Source organism: Plectrocnemia conspersa, unplaced genomic scaffold (genome assembly GCF_051122295.1).
Source record: "Plectrocnemia conspersa isolate PC_06_02 unplaced genomic scaffold, ASM5112229v1 ptg000003l, whole genome shotgun sequence".
NCBI lineage: Eukaryota > Metazoa > Arthropoda > Insecta > Trichoptera > Polycentropodidae > Plectrocnemia > Plectrocnemia conspersa.
Window position 1 is genome coordinate 22,228,311 of NW_028277167.1, and position 14,708 is coordinate 22,243,018.

The 14,708-nt window shown below is 33.9% G+C and overlaps 2 protein-coding genes across 7 annotated transcripts in view; one reads left to right on the forward strand and one right to left on the reverse strand.

Annotated features, from left to right (window-relative positions):
• Positions 1–14,708, reverse strand: part of Atg1 (serine/threonine-protein kinase unc-51-like protein Atg1) — a 51,264-nt gene that overhangs the window by 8,185 nt on the left and 28,371 nt on the right. For all 6 annotated transcript variants that reach the window (XM_088183416.1, XM_088183414.1, XM_088183412.1 and 3 more), the window contains exons 3-4: positions 202–415; positions 53–126 (exon numbers count right to left, since the gene is read on the reverse strand). In XM_088183416.1, the coding sequence (XP_088039542.1) occupies positions 53–126; positions 202–415 (288 nt within the window). The remainder of the gene's footprint in view (positions 1–52; positions 127–201; positions 416–14,708) is intronic.
• Positions 5,310–10,370, forward strand: LOC148236977 (uncharacterized). The gene is made up of 5 exons (XM_088182278.1): positions 5,310–5,460; positions 5,520–5,850; positions 8,917–9,192; positions 9,265–9,433; positions 9,498–10,370. The coding sequence occupies exons 1-5, from the start codon at positions 5,408–5,410 to the stop codon at positions 9,923–9,925; spliced, it is 1,257 nt and encodes a 418-aa protein (XP_088038404.1). The 5' UTR covers positions 5,310–5,407; the 3' UTR covers positions 9,926–10,370.

Below are 14,708 nucleotides of genomic sequence, written 5' to 3' on the forward strand. Positions count from 1 at the left end.
CCAGGCTGCAACAATCTTTCCCTTTCGAGATAATATTTATTTATAGTATTACCATATACATAGGAGAGCCGCACAATGTCGCAGCCATAACGCCATCTTGTAAAAATCGAGCAAATCCAAAATCGGCTGAAATCAATGACGTTTTATATAATAGATCGCTAAATCTAGGTTAAATTTTAGTTATTGAAGTATAATTAGTACCAATTTTGAGTCTGATCTCGCTCGGTTGAGGATGATGTCGTCCGGCTATGTGCGACAATAATATATTTTGCGGTTTCAAGTCGCGATGTACGATTCCCATGTCGTGGAGGGCGCGCATGGCTCCAGCTAGTTGCCTCACGAACAATCGAATCGTGTCCTCGCTCAGGGTACCCATGGCTCCGAGATAGTCCGCCAAGTCGCCACCATTGCAATACTGTAAAGCAAAATAAAATATTTATTAGAACATTAGTTTTTTTTTTATGCAGTTAAAATTTACTGGTGCTAATAGTTAATATATTAGGTTGTCCAATAAGTTTGTGCGGCTTTTTAGACAGTTCTGCATTTTATAATTATCATTAAATGTAATGTAATACATAGAAGATCGTTTGAACGAAAAAAACCGAAGGAACAATATCTGTGAATATTGAAGTAACTCCCAACATCGTCCCATTCTTGTGAGTATGCGATCTATTGTAGAATTTGTCCACGTCAAATCGTTTCATAGAACAAGGTAAGAATTGCTTTTCAGGAAAAATAAAGTTTTAGTTCTGAGAACCACCTTCCTCTGCCAGATGCAAGATAACGGATTTACTTACTTGCCGCCAGGGAAGGATGAATTTCTTTTTTGTATTTGTATTTATTACTTAGACGTCGCGTGGTTTGTACGTATGATGGGCGGTACAATGTGGTCACAGGAGCAAACGATCTGTTTTTTAGAACTACTTCAGTCAAAGCCACGTATTTGGGACCCAAATAATAGGGGGCACAAAGACAAAAAAAAGGTCCATGATGCCTGGGTGCAAATCCAATTAACAAATAAAATGCCAGTGGCGGAATTAAAAAAAAAAGAAAGATTTCCTTTTTGCCACTTACAGGAGCTATGATCGGAAAATAGCAGCGTCGCTAAAATCTGGACCATTTGGTTTTGATTTTTTTGTGTTCAAAACACGCACATAGTTATAATACGCACCAGGACGACCACAATCTGACGGTATGGTGGAGTGACTAAACAGCACTCTTGGAGTGTATTTGTCCAAATTTGTGGATAAGGATCAGAAGAACTGGGACAAGTTGATCCCAATATTCTTGACGGCGTATCGGTTAGCAATCCACAAGACTACAGATGAGACCTCCCCCCCCCCCCGCCCAAATGATGCTCGGAAGAGAAATCCACCTGCCATCGGAAATATTTTGTGAATCGCCCCCGGAGTCAGAGCAGACGACGCTGCTCAAGGATGACTACTTCCTGAGTCTGAAAGGGCGCATGAAGACAATCGAATGAAAGCGTGCTACTACGTCAGGTCGACGACTCGCCGATTCCAGGAAGGTGACCGGGTGTGACTTGTACAGCTTGCGTGGGTGTAAGCGTCGACGGAAAGTTGACGTCAGCTCGAAACTGACCCAGCCCTGGGAAGGGCCGTATACGATAGTCAACTGTCTCAACGAGGTGGTCTATCAAATCAAGAGAGCAAGTGCTCGAAAGTGTATGGTAGTGCACATAGATAGACTAGCGACCTACAATGGAGTGTAGTGTATTTTCATGTTTTCGGTGTATTTGAAGATTTTGAGCGGGGGATAGTGTTGCAATATGAGGGGTAAATATTGAGATGCCCGGGGTTTTGAAACCTCGACGGGTCCGGGTCCAATATTTTGGAAAATTTACCTCTTTCGTCCATTTTTGGGAGATTGAAAATATTTTTTTAATCACAATTATAAAATATCACTGAGAGAAGTGCAATTTTCGCGATAGGTTTCGACCGATAGTTCAGAAGAGAACTACACTATATTTTTTTCTAACAGTCAACGCATGTAAACAGTGCTCAACGCGTGACAATCACGTGTTCTTCAAAGAGAGCCTTCTAATTGGTCGTTCACTTGAACGGATCCACCCCCGAATACTATTTCAACAAGGTAGTATTGGTTTGCTGTGTTTTTTTAAAGTGTAAAAATGTCTTTTACGGACACCAATGCTAAAATTAACCCTTTATTGAGTCTTCCAAAAAACGGACTAAAATAAATCAAATATTTTTGAAAAAACACTATTTTAAATTGGAAAATCCCAACCAAATTATTGACAAAGTAACAACAAATGCAGGAGTGTGTAAAAACGATTTATTGAATTATTCAAGAATATAAACATAATAATTAATTAAGTTGGCCAAAAACTAATCAGAGTCGGAAATTTCACGTTTTAGATTCTATTGATGATTTTGATACAAAGTGATTCATCGTAAAATACATTGATTTTAAAAAATATGAATTACCGAAAATTGACAAAATTCTTAGTGTTGTAAATGTAGACGATGATTTGTCAAATTTTAAAAGGTCGAATTTCTATAAACTTTTAAAATCGTTAAACATGGAATATAAAAAACTTGATCGGAACAGTATATAAATAGAAAAAGAATAAATTATTTAAGAAAAATATTATCGTATAGAAACGAAGGAAGAAAAATTTATCATCTAGACCAGTGATTCCCAAAGTGGTCCCTACGGACCCCCAGGGGTCCCCGGGATCATTCAAGGGGTCCGTGGAAAATTAAAATTGATTTGGGGGTCCCTGAACAACGTCAAGGGGTCCGCGCAATGTTTAATATAAAATAAAAAAATTGTGACACGTTTTTATTAATATGAAAGTTAAAATAAATAACAATGAATAAAAAAATCATAATAATTGTTATTTGCTAAATGTTTGGAAACTGATACGAAAGGTGAAACGTTATTTACTGAATTAAAAAGATTTTTCGATGTAAAAGCTATACCCTTGACTATTATCATCTCCCTTGCTACTGACGGTGCTCCGGCAATGGTAGAACAACACCGAAGCATTCTGGCATACTTAAAACAAGCTATTAATGTATTATCGGTACATTGTGTTATTCATTGACATCATTTTCTCGCAAAAAACCTTAGTGAACGTTTGCATGAATCACTACATTATGTCATTAGAGCAGTTAATAAAATCAATAGGAATGCCTTAAATGAGAGATTATTTGCTCAACTTTGTTTGAAAAATGATGATGACTAATGATTATAATCGTTTACAACTTAACACAGAAGTACGTTGGTTATCTAAAAGTGCATGTTTGGATCCCTTCTATTCGCTCTTTGATTCAGTGTTGGAATTCCAGAAGAGTAAAGGCAATGATTTGCGTCACAATTTGAATATCTCAAAAAATAACATCGCTTATATGACTGATTTATTTGCCAGATTTAACGAGACTAATTTGAAACCACAAGGTGACACATTCAATTTAATCAAAACTAAAAGTGTAATATCTGTGTTTGTTGCAAAACTTTTGCTGTACAAACAAAACTAGGGAAGAGGAGAATATTCTCAGTTTCCAATCTTTCAAAATTGCAAAATAGAGATGAAGATTTGTTTGCTTATTGTCAACACTTAACATCGCTTCATTCGGACCCTAACCAAAGATAATCTTCACTTGGATATTCCCGACTGGGTGTTGAACCCTTTTGCAAGTAGTTAAACTCAGAGCACAAATACAGATGAATACATACTAATACAAGAGCAACTTATTGAATTATCTACTAATTAGGAGCTGAAACCAATGTTTTAACAAGGATACGACAACGTTCTGGTTACGAAAACAGATCCTAATTTTATATCCAGCATTATGGGTTATTGTACAGAAGCTGTTAGTTGATTTTCAGTCTTCCTATTTGGTAGAATGTGGATTCAGTGCCGTTATGAGCCTCATCACAAAAAAAGAAACCGACTAGAAATTAGTACTTGTGGAGATTTGAGGTTGCTACTCACAAACATTGAGCCGGACATAAATACACTCATTACATCTTATCAGGTTCATCCAAGACATTTAATTTTTTTTTTAGTATTTTAAAACAAAAATTATAATTTTAATAAATACTTCTTCAACAAAATGTTTTATTTATATTTTATTTTTACGTCACCATTTACCATTCAAGACATGAAAGTTAAATTTGTAATTTTTCTATTATGCATTTTTGTAGTTTTTCACCGGGGGTCCGTGGGCAAGTTTTGAGTATGAAAAGGGGTCCGTGGGCCAAAAGAGTTTGGGAACCACTGATCTAGACGAAACGTGGATAAATGCTGGACACACGGTAAAAAAATATGGGTAGACAATATCGTGAAATCTGGCAAACAAGCTTTTTTCTGGCATAAGTTGTTTTATATTTAGTATTTAAAATATGTTTTATTTATAATAATTTTTACGTATTTTCTAACTGTATATGTTTTTAAAATCAATGAAGTGTTTTATTTACTAAAAAAATTGTTTATTTGTTCTGATTCAGCCCTGTCCTCAGCGATCACGTGAACCCTGCGTGTATTTGTTATTGTCGACTGACTGTTGGAAAAAAATAGACTGTAAATAAACTGCATTCCTTCGATTATAAAATGCATTTTTTTTATCAGTTTAGAGTAGTAACGATTTACCCTTTGTGAATATTATTGATTGTAATATATATATATATATATATATATTATATATTCATATACTAGTTTTTTTTCATTATATCACATAATTATGCGACCCACAGGTTTAGAAACACTGGTTAAATGATATACTTGACAGGTATTTATGCGAAAAATCATAAGGAAGCTACATTTCAATAAAATATTTTAATTGGTTTACAAGTTATAGGGAATTTACTAAAAAAGATAATTGTTTGCCACCAAGCAAAGTTCGGTAAATAAACACCGGGCGATAAGCTGTTAATATATTAAATAAAACCCGGACCCGGCATGTTTTGCCCCCGGGTTTTAGAGTCATTACCCGACCGGGTCCGGGTCGGGTCCAGAAGCCCTTGCCTCTCGCCTTCGGGACGATTCCCGCGGAGATCGGCAGTTGGGACGCGTCAGTCCCGTTCTTATGATGCAGCGCTATCGCTCCTCAGTAATGTACATGATTCCGTGCTTTCATTTCTCAAGGATCTGATGCAACGGCTTCACGTAACAATATATTATATTTATAGAAGTTATTGCTTGAAATTTAAAACGTAAAATTGTATTACCCTGATGGTTATAGCTCTGCTAGATTTTTTATCTTATCAAAGAGCAAACTATGATAAGACCGTTATCTCTAGCCAACCCTTTTTATATCATCATTTCAAGTCTTGTAGCGAAAGAATTTAGTTCGTAAAGCATTACCGTGTGAAATCTTCATTGTACCGTGTGAAATAATTCACCAAACAGTGAAAAACAACAATGAAGAGTGTGATTAAAATTTCTCTACTGCTCTTGACCGTACTACATACACTGTAAGTACACATTTAAATACTATAATATAAATCCAATCTACAATAAACCAACACTTTAGGAGTTATGTAAAAACACAAGACGAAGCCACTGAAACAACGGAAGATTCATACACTACAGAAGATGCAGCCGATGTCACAACGATGGAAGTGGAAATCCCACCAGAGGATGTACCATATAAAATCACAGAAATAGATGGAGTGAAAACTTTGTCGTACGTTTACGCCGAACAAATAGTAGCTCCCACAATCAAAGACTTCGAAAGCATATCATCTATGATCTTGGACGATAACTCATTCATCGAGCTGTCTGATTTGACATTCCCGCAAGTACTCGTCAATTTGAAAACGCTCTCCGTGAAGAACAACGTGGTCACTACAATCAGTAAAACGGTGAGTCTCACTTTTACAACCAACATAATCCATCCCAAAATTCAAAGTATTTTTTCTTTTATTTGAATGGACCACATATGTAATTTTACAGAGCATTCCGATTATGTAGATACTTAAATAATTATATAAATTCGATACTATAGTGACACTAAAGGCTTTTCTAACATAAATAATTTTAATTATTTTATAACATTGTTTTCGGAAGTCCGTCTAAGACAGTGTTTCCCACGGTGGGGCGTACGCCCCACCGGTGGGGCACCACGCTTCAGAGATAGGACACGTCGGAAATTATCAAATATTCCACATATAAATATAATTCGCTCGTTCACGACTAAATATACCCACGTGCGTAGGATTTCTTAAAATTTGGATTTATACCTGCTGGGCATGACGAATGCCTTTTTGTCTTCTGTGTGAGAAATCCCTTACCAAAAATACCTTTTTGTCTTCTGTGTGAGAAATCCTTTACCAATGAAACGAGGTCGTCTTGAAGCACATTTGAAGGCGAAACATAGTACTCATATTAATTCAGATATTATTTTCTTTCAAAATCTTAAAGAAAAATTTGGAAAACGAACAACATTAACAAATCTATTTTGTGCACAAACTGCAAGTATTGATCGTAGTCTTGAGGCTAGTTACCAAATTTCATTGCTCATCGCTAAATGTGGAAAAAACCATACTATAGGAGAGGATCTAATCAAGCCATCAAATCAGCATTTCTTAAAACAGTTCTACAACAAGATGACAAATTCGTGAAGGCTATGCTCCTCAGCAACACTACTGTTTGCAGAAGAATAGACGAATTGAGTGAAAACGTTGAAATCCAACTTGTTGAAAAGCTGAAAACAAGAAAATTTTCACTACAAATGGATGAATCAACTTTGAGAGACAGTGAAGCCGTATTGCTAGCTTACGTAAGATATATTGATAAAAGAGAATTTGCAGAAGAAATGTTATTCTTCAAATCATTAGAAAGCACCACTACCTCCAAAGATATATTTAATAAACTAAAAGAATATTTAGATGTTAAAAATATAATATCTTGTGCTGCTGATGGTGCCCCCAATATGATGGGAAAGAAAAATGGCTGCTTAAAATTAATGAAAGACGAGAATCCAGATATGACTGTGGTGCATTATGTTATTCACAGGGAAAACTTGGTGGCTAAATACATTTCACCTGTTCTAAATGAGGTACTAAATTCCGTTATAAAGTGTATCAATATGATTAAAACTAGTGCTAAATCTGAGCGTCTCTTCAAGTTATTTTGTGAAGAACAAAATGCGGAACACGTAAGACTGTTACTTCACACTGAAGTAAGATGGCTCTCAAAAGGAAATTCCTTAAAAAGATTAATGGAATTATTTGATACCCTTTGTGATTTTTTAAGCAACCGATCTGATATGAAGTTTTTGATGACGGTCGACGGTAAAGCATTTGTAAGCTATTTAACTGATATATTTGAAAAATTAAATATTTTAAATAGCCAACTTCAAGGATCGGAGAAAACACTTGTCGATGCAAAAGCAAAGATATTTGCATTTACCACTTTTATCGAATTATCTAAAAAAAATATTTTTAACAACAATTTTGAAAAATTTTACTGACTCCAAAAATGTAAAGTGACTGATAATGCTAAACGTGTTATTTTGGACCATCTGCAAACTTTACCAACTGATTTTAAAGAACGATTTGCTGATTTAAAAGAGATACATTTTCCGGCTTGGTTGACACAACCAATGCTGGTAGATATTTCAAATGAAAATTTATATGAAGAAGAACTTTCGGAAATGCAAAATGATGATTCGATTACAAATTTATTCAATATAAAAGGAATAATGGCATGGATGTGCGAAGAAACTAACACAAACTATCCTAATATTACTTTGCATGCTAGAAATTCATTATTACCCTTTCCATCATCTTATTTAGTGGAATGTGGTTTTAGCGCCATAAGCGATTTACTTATTAAAAAAAGAAATCGATTGAATATTACAAATAGAGGGGACTTAAGACTGTAATTAACCAAGTTAGATCCAGAAATAAAATTTCTTTGTAGCAAGCGTAAGTGAATTTAATAATTTAATAATGGATTAGGCATTACCATTTTATTTTATTTTACTAAAAAAAGTTTTATTAAAAAAAGATGCCGGTGGGGCATATGACTTTTGAAAAGACTACGGTGGGGCATGGCATAAAGAAGGCTGGGAAACACTGGTCTAAGATGTGAACACTCATCGTTATAGTATTGGTGAGAAATATTTATGGGTGACCATGTGAAATTATACGTTGAATTAATTTTAATTTGTTGAGGAAAATGTAAAATATCACTTTCTTGTTTATTTTGTTTATTTATATACATATTTAACTCATAAATATAATAGCAGTTTTGGAATCACTCTCCAGGTTGAATACCTGTTTAATATAATATTTTAAAAAAAAATAGAATATTACAGGAATTGATTTATTGATTACAAAAAACCACAACATGACAATAATTCATAATAAAAATATAGCACATTATAATTTTTAATTCAATTTTCAAAGTATGGTCTCTACTCTTAAAACAGCCCTGGTTTAGTATTGGTAACGTTCTCCTATGGGTGTAAACAAATCCGCGGAAAACTGTATAATATACAGTTTTCCGCGAATTTGTATATATATATATTTGTGCATACATGTACAATGTATGCATGCGTACACGCAGCTTTATTTCCAACACAACGATGATGAGCGTTAACATCTTGGATGGACTATAAGTATCTACAACAAATAGCTATATAAACAAGCAACGAAAAAGAAGGTACAATTTTTTTAGTTGAGTTCTTAAATTCTTTGAATATAAATTATCTACCTAATCATTGTTGAGTCCACCAAAATGTTTGATTGTGAAGGGATTGAACACACATATAAAGAATGTTTATTTCCAGATTAGCCAAGTTGGTACAGATTTACCCTGTTGTAACGCATTGGGCTTATGCCTATTAGGTTACAACGGAAGATTTAAAAAAATAAAAATAACCGCAAAATAAATATAATTTAATATTATTTGTAAAATTCAAGATCTTTGATCGACTTCCTAATTTGGAGACGTTGGACCTGAGCGACAATCATATCAATAAACTGACAGATGATTTAACAGCGAGCAACACACTTACAGAATTGATATTGGACAACAACGCGCCAAAGTTGACCATATACCAGATTCCGAAGATGCCCAAGCTTAAAAAACTAGTCTTGTCCAACTGCAAGCTTACAAAGCTACGGAAGGACGTCTTCGAGAATGTGCCAAATTTGGAAGAATTAGATTTGAACAGTAACGACATAAGCAACGATACTGTGAGTGAATACGGATGTGAGAAATTATGCTGTAGCAATAATAAATAAGCATTACACGTTTATGAATTTCAGGTTACGATCGAGTCATTCAAAGGATTGTCTCATTTGAACAAGTTGATTTTGCCTGAGTCTGCAGCGAAAGACGAATTCATCGATGCTGTTTGTAAGGCGAACAGAAACTTGAAAGATATATGCATTGAAATTTGCGACGAAGCAAATCGCGTGTGCGTCATCAAAGATGGTTAGTATAATACAGATTTTTGAAACAATCCTATTTTATTAATTAAAACGTTCATGAACTTCAGATGAGGTAACTACATCAGTAGACATTGGTGAGAGTACGATCATACCAGAAATAGTGGCCGAGGATCCCGAGATCAAAAAAACAGCCTATTCTATGGACAGTGTGGATGATCCAATAGTGAAGAATCTGGGCAAGAAGCACGCGATGAAAATCGAAGACGCTCCAGAAAACTCTGTGCCGGCCACATCGAGAACCGGAGTGACTACAAACGGAGTTAACTGGTCGACTATAGGAGCAGTGTTCGGTGTTTTCGTTGTGGTCATAGTAGGCGGAGTTTTAATCAGACGGAACTGGACGACTATCAAAGGCAAGTTTGGCTCTACGGAAGAAAATAGTGCTTCAGCACCGAACGCTAGAAAGGAAAGATTATCAGAAAAGAGTCCCGAAGAGGTACCTCTTCAGATCAAGAACGAGCAAAATCCGGTCTAGTAATTGCTAGGATACAGATGGCCAATCAAATAGAATTAATTAACCATGAACACTTATCGAATAATAGAATGGAATCACGCCAAAAGTGAAATCAGTAAGAAAATGTAGCACATTAATCAGTATAGAAATCAAAACATTCGCACGTATCGTTATGTAATTATGTTCAATGATATATTTCTCTATACGTATGTAAGAAAGTAATAATGATACGAAGAATACGCTAATCGGCCAGTTATATAGATTTGCTTCTGAATGCTTCTGAATGTTAACATTAGTTTTAAGAGGTACAATTTTATTTTTAATTAAATTTTACCTTCAATCCACAAATTATGATTTACTCCTCATTAGAATATTTAAGTTACAAGAAAAATTACAACAACAAAATATGTACTTAACATTATAAATGTATAAATTTGAATTATATATTTTAATATCAGTAAACAAATTTTAATTTTAACAAAAACAAAGATCGCCAGGATTGCATTAACTGAAGGAGGTAGCGCGTGTCACGTGTGCAGTGATAGGGTAAAGCGATATGATCCTATTATCACACATATCGGGCAGCTATTTAAAAAATATTTGACGGTCAAAAATGTCGATCATTTTTAAAACGATGCCCATCAAAACAAATTGCGTCAAAGTCAGCGCGTTCGTTAATGTTTTTTTAAATAATATTAAATTGCATTAATTTTGTGCATTAACATTTATATAATATTGTAAATGTATGGAGCTTAAATATAAAACGTTAAGTAAATTCAAATGTTTAAACTTTTATATTAATAGCATAATAACGAAGATTTAACCTGTCCACAAAACTCATCGGTACACACGCTGCACATTTTATCTTATATTTTTACTAAGCGTAGTTATTTGCTATTATCATATTAACATAGCTTATTCAAATGATTTTCTTCCATACTGCACAGAGTTTCACTGGCATTACAATCACAAGGTCAATCTGATACTTATCATACTTATCACATGTTATACGAGCTTAGATGATGGTGTATAATATAATCATAATGCCAAGTATTGTTATTAATTAATACATTCACATTGTGGCTGCGTAATTTACAACATTTAATGCAGCAACGCGTTACGTTACGTATATGTACAGTAAACACATCTTGTGTAATTTATATACACAAAGTCAACGAACTGCAAAGATCTAAACGATGATGACGATACAACTTCAATTTATTATTAATGTTTGTACATATCGTGCAAATATACATAGAAGCTTGTGTAAAAACGTAAATTGTATAATATAAATAATGAGCGCTGAAGCGCTCAAAACGAAAGCTTTTTTTTAGCTAAAAAAGGTTGGCGACGATACACGCGCTAGCGTGTCTGAAAACACTGACGAAATAAGTGAAATTCTTGTGAAAATGCGCCATGAACACAATGCCATCAAAGTTGCGGATGTGTGAATTGATGAATTTTAAAGAAAAAGTAGCAAAAAATATCAAAAAAGCTAGGCTGTGGAGTTGTTTAAAATTTTACCAACTCCAACTCACTCAGATTTTAACAATTTTAATAAGATTATTTTTCCAGCATATAATTGGTAGCAATAAAAATAATGTTGACTATTTTTAAATAATAAAAAATAAAAAGGGTTTTTAAAAACCATTCAGCAAAAAAGACCAAGTATACCTAATTAAAAGTAAGTACAAAAAATATACACATAATATACGTTAAGTAAAATAAAATATCTATATCAAATAATAAAAAATTAAACGATACATTAAAATAATTATAAATAAAAATTATACTCGCTAGGGAACCTAACATCAGGAAGTGTCCGATCTCTGGCAAGACTTACGTTCCTAGATACTAGCATATCCCTAATTAACCACTCAAGGTCTCAATCAAACCCCACGATCAATCATCATATATGATTCCATTACATAACATACATGCAACAATGACGCGATTACAAAGCAGCTGAAGTGCTACTAAAAGATTATGCAATTTCCCAACACGCCAAAGGCACACTTCACCTGCGTGAAGGTCCTCAAGGTGCATACACACAGACTATGTATGTGGTCATGGTGTGCATCGGTGCATGGGCGAGAAGCGTGTGCACTTATCATCTTGGGCCATATGATACATTATTCTGATACGGTCGGTGGAAAATGGCCGCAGGGGTTATAAACCATTTTCTCCGCAGTTAATATATGAGGGTCGACCGGTGTGGTGCTTCCTTGTTCCGAGTATGCGAAGATAATTGCGCGAGCGACTCGCATACTAATCGTTCCGGTTAAGAAAACAAAGATCTAACGGATCGCGGAAAACCATCGACTATAGTATGTAGCTGCAGAACATTTTTGGTATAGATATTTTTATTCAAACCATTTGGTTACTGTTAACATCTCATCCAGGATATACTACATGCCCGAAATGTTACCATTTACTACTTGAGCACTTATCGATTTGTACTTTGACGAGATAACATATTTACTATTAGATAGCAACAACAATTAGTTCCAAAACGAGCTATGATATACATGTGTAATAAATAATCGATAAGAAACGAATTTATTCATACTTAAAAGAATCAACGGACAGTTACAGCGAAAATCAAAATCAACGTGTACGTTACAAATTTACAGCTGACTATATTAATAGAATTATATTATACCATTATAAATTCTTCTTGTTAAAGATACATTAGAAACACGTGACGGATATTATAAATATAGCTTTTCTCAAACGCGGAAATCAATAAGTCAGTATATGTTAAATTAAATATGTACGTCAAAGGGTCACGTAGTTTCATGACGTCAGTAATATGATTAAGCATAGATGGCAACAGTTTAACTATGATTGATTCAAACTAAGATTTTTAGGTACATACAGTTGCCATTTGTCAGGAAGCTCTGGTGTAAATTTAGAAGGGCAGACCCTGAGAGATCATTTTTAGAATGGAGCGCTATTTTTTATTCTCACTAAAAATCTAAATTGAATGTGTTAATATATTACGACGAGCCGTAGAAGAATTAACAATAAATCATGATTCAGATTAAAAATCTCTCCAGATAATGGTCTAGTTCGATTCTCAAACTTTTAAAATTCATATGGAAAAGACAAAACATGTTTGAGACTTTTGGTCAAAAAGTGACATCAAATTATATTAACATTTTCAGTGCCGCAAGGACACCGGTGTCCGCTTACGAACGACGACATGAATGCCGCTAGGACGCGGGTGTCCGTTTTTAGTTTTGTATATATGTACATATATATATATATTTTTTAAATTATGAAATAATTTTTTTTCTATATTTTTTGTGTATTTACTTGTATAAACTGGATTTAATTTTGTTTCTATAATAAATAGTGGTTCACGTAAAAATTCAAATATTCAGAAATATTTTTTTATATATGAATAAAATCATCTATATTTGCCAAAAAAACGCTTGGCATTCTTAGCATACACCGCCTAATTTTGCTTGGCACTAAAAGAGTTAAGTAAGTAAACACAAACTAGTAATAAATAAAACTGTTTGGAGACCATTGATCTTAAGCCAGAAACACCGAAATTCTGAACCACTTTTAAGTCAGACACAAACGTGGTGAAAAACAGTATGAAGCGGAGGGTTTTAGTTGTCAAACTAGCTCCAAACGTTGCACTGTAGTGTATGGTCGGTACCACTCTACGGATGCGTTATATCATATAACGCATCCGTAGAATCATATAACTTATATGATTCTACTCTCAATAAGCATGAATTGAACAGAAGCTTTTTAAATGTGTTACATATGAATTATATACACATGGTACAAACTAAGACAGCGGTAGAAACAGCGCAATAACAGCCTGAAAAATATTTTTGTAGTGTTCACAAATTAAACAAAGCATATCTACTAGAGTTTTCATATTATTCGAATATTGAATATAAGATAAACCTTTTGAATTTTATAAAAATGCGTAACACAATGCTGTGCGAATTAATGATCAGTGATCAGGCGTCAAAAGGAAAATTCTTTATTTATTATTACATCATTTTTGATCTGGAACGTCACATCAGCTTTTATCAAATAAGATCAGCTGCGATTGAATAAATTCAGTAAAATTTTGAATAAGTACATAATTTTGTATACAATAACTAATAATGTTTGAAACGAATTTTATATATACATATACATATCTACATTTGTTTTGTGCGGATTTGTATATTATCGCGATTTGTAATAAATTAATCACGGTCGAATTTTTGAGCTGATCTTTGCGTCTTGAAACAACAAATACGTAACACGAACTTCGCAAAAATTTACGACGCACACTTGTTGAGATAAGCGTTTAACGATAATAAATGGTGGGCCTTTCCAACGTTTTGTTTCGTTCAACGAACGAATTCTATGAATTTCGATCATAGTAGACACCGCCGGTAAACATTTTATTCACAAATGTTTTTCGAAGGCATTTTTTGTTGAGAAGAAGCATATCATTGTCTTGCAGTCGAAACAAAATAAAGGCGCATAAAAGACCATGGATTTTAGAGCGGCACTAGTCACTCGGGTATACTGAGAGAAAAAACGACTATCTGTGTTGCCCAAGTATACAAATTGTTACATTTTTTCAGTATTAACGAATATTTTACGAATATTCGTATAGTTGAAAATTGGGCGAAAAATTCGAATATTCGACTGAGAACCCTAAAATCTACCTTTCTTCAACATTATTCAATAACATTGTTAAAAAAAATAACTACATTAATAAAAACGGGAAAATCTTAGTTTATTACTATTATATATACAAGTTTGGTTTATTATTTATACGAAG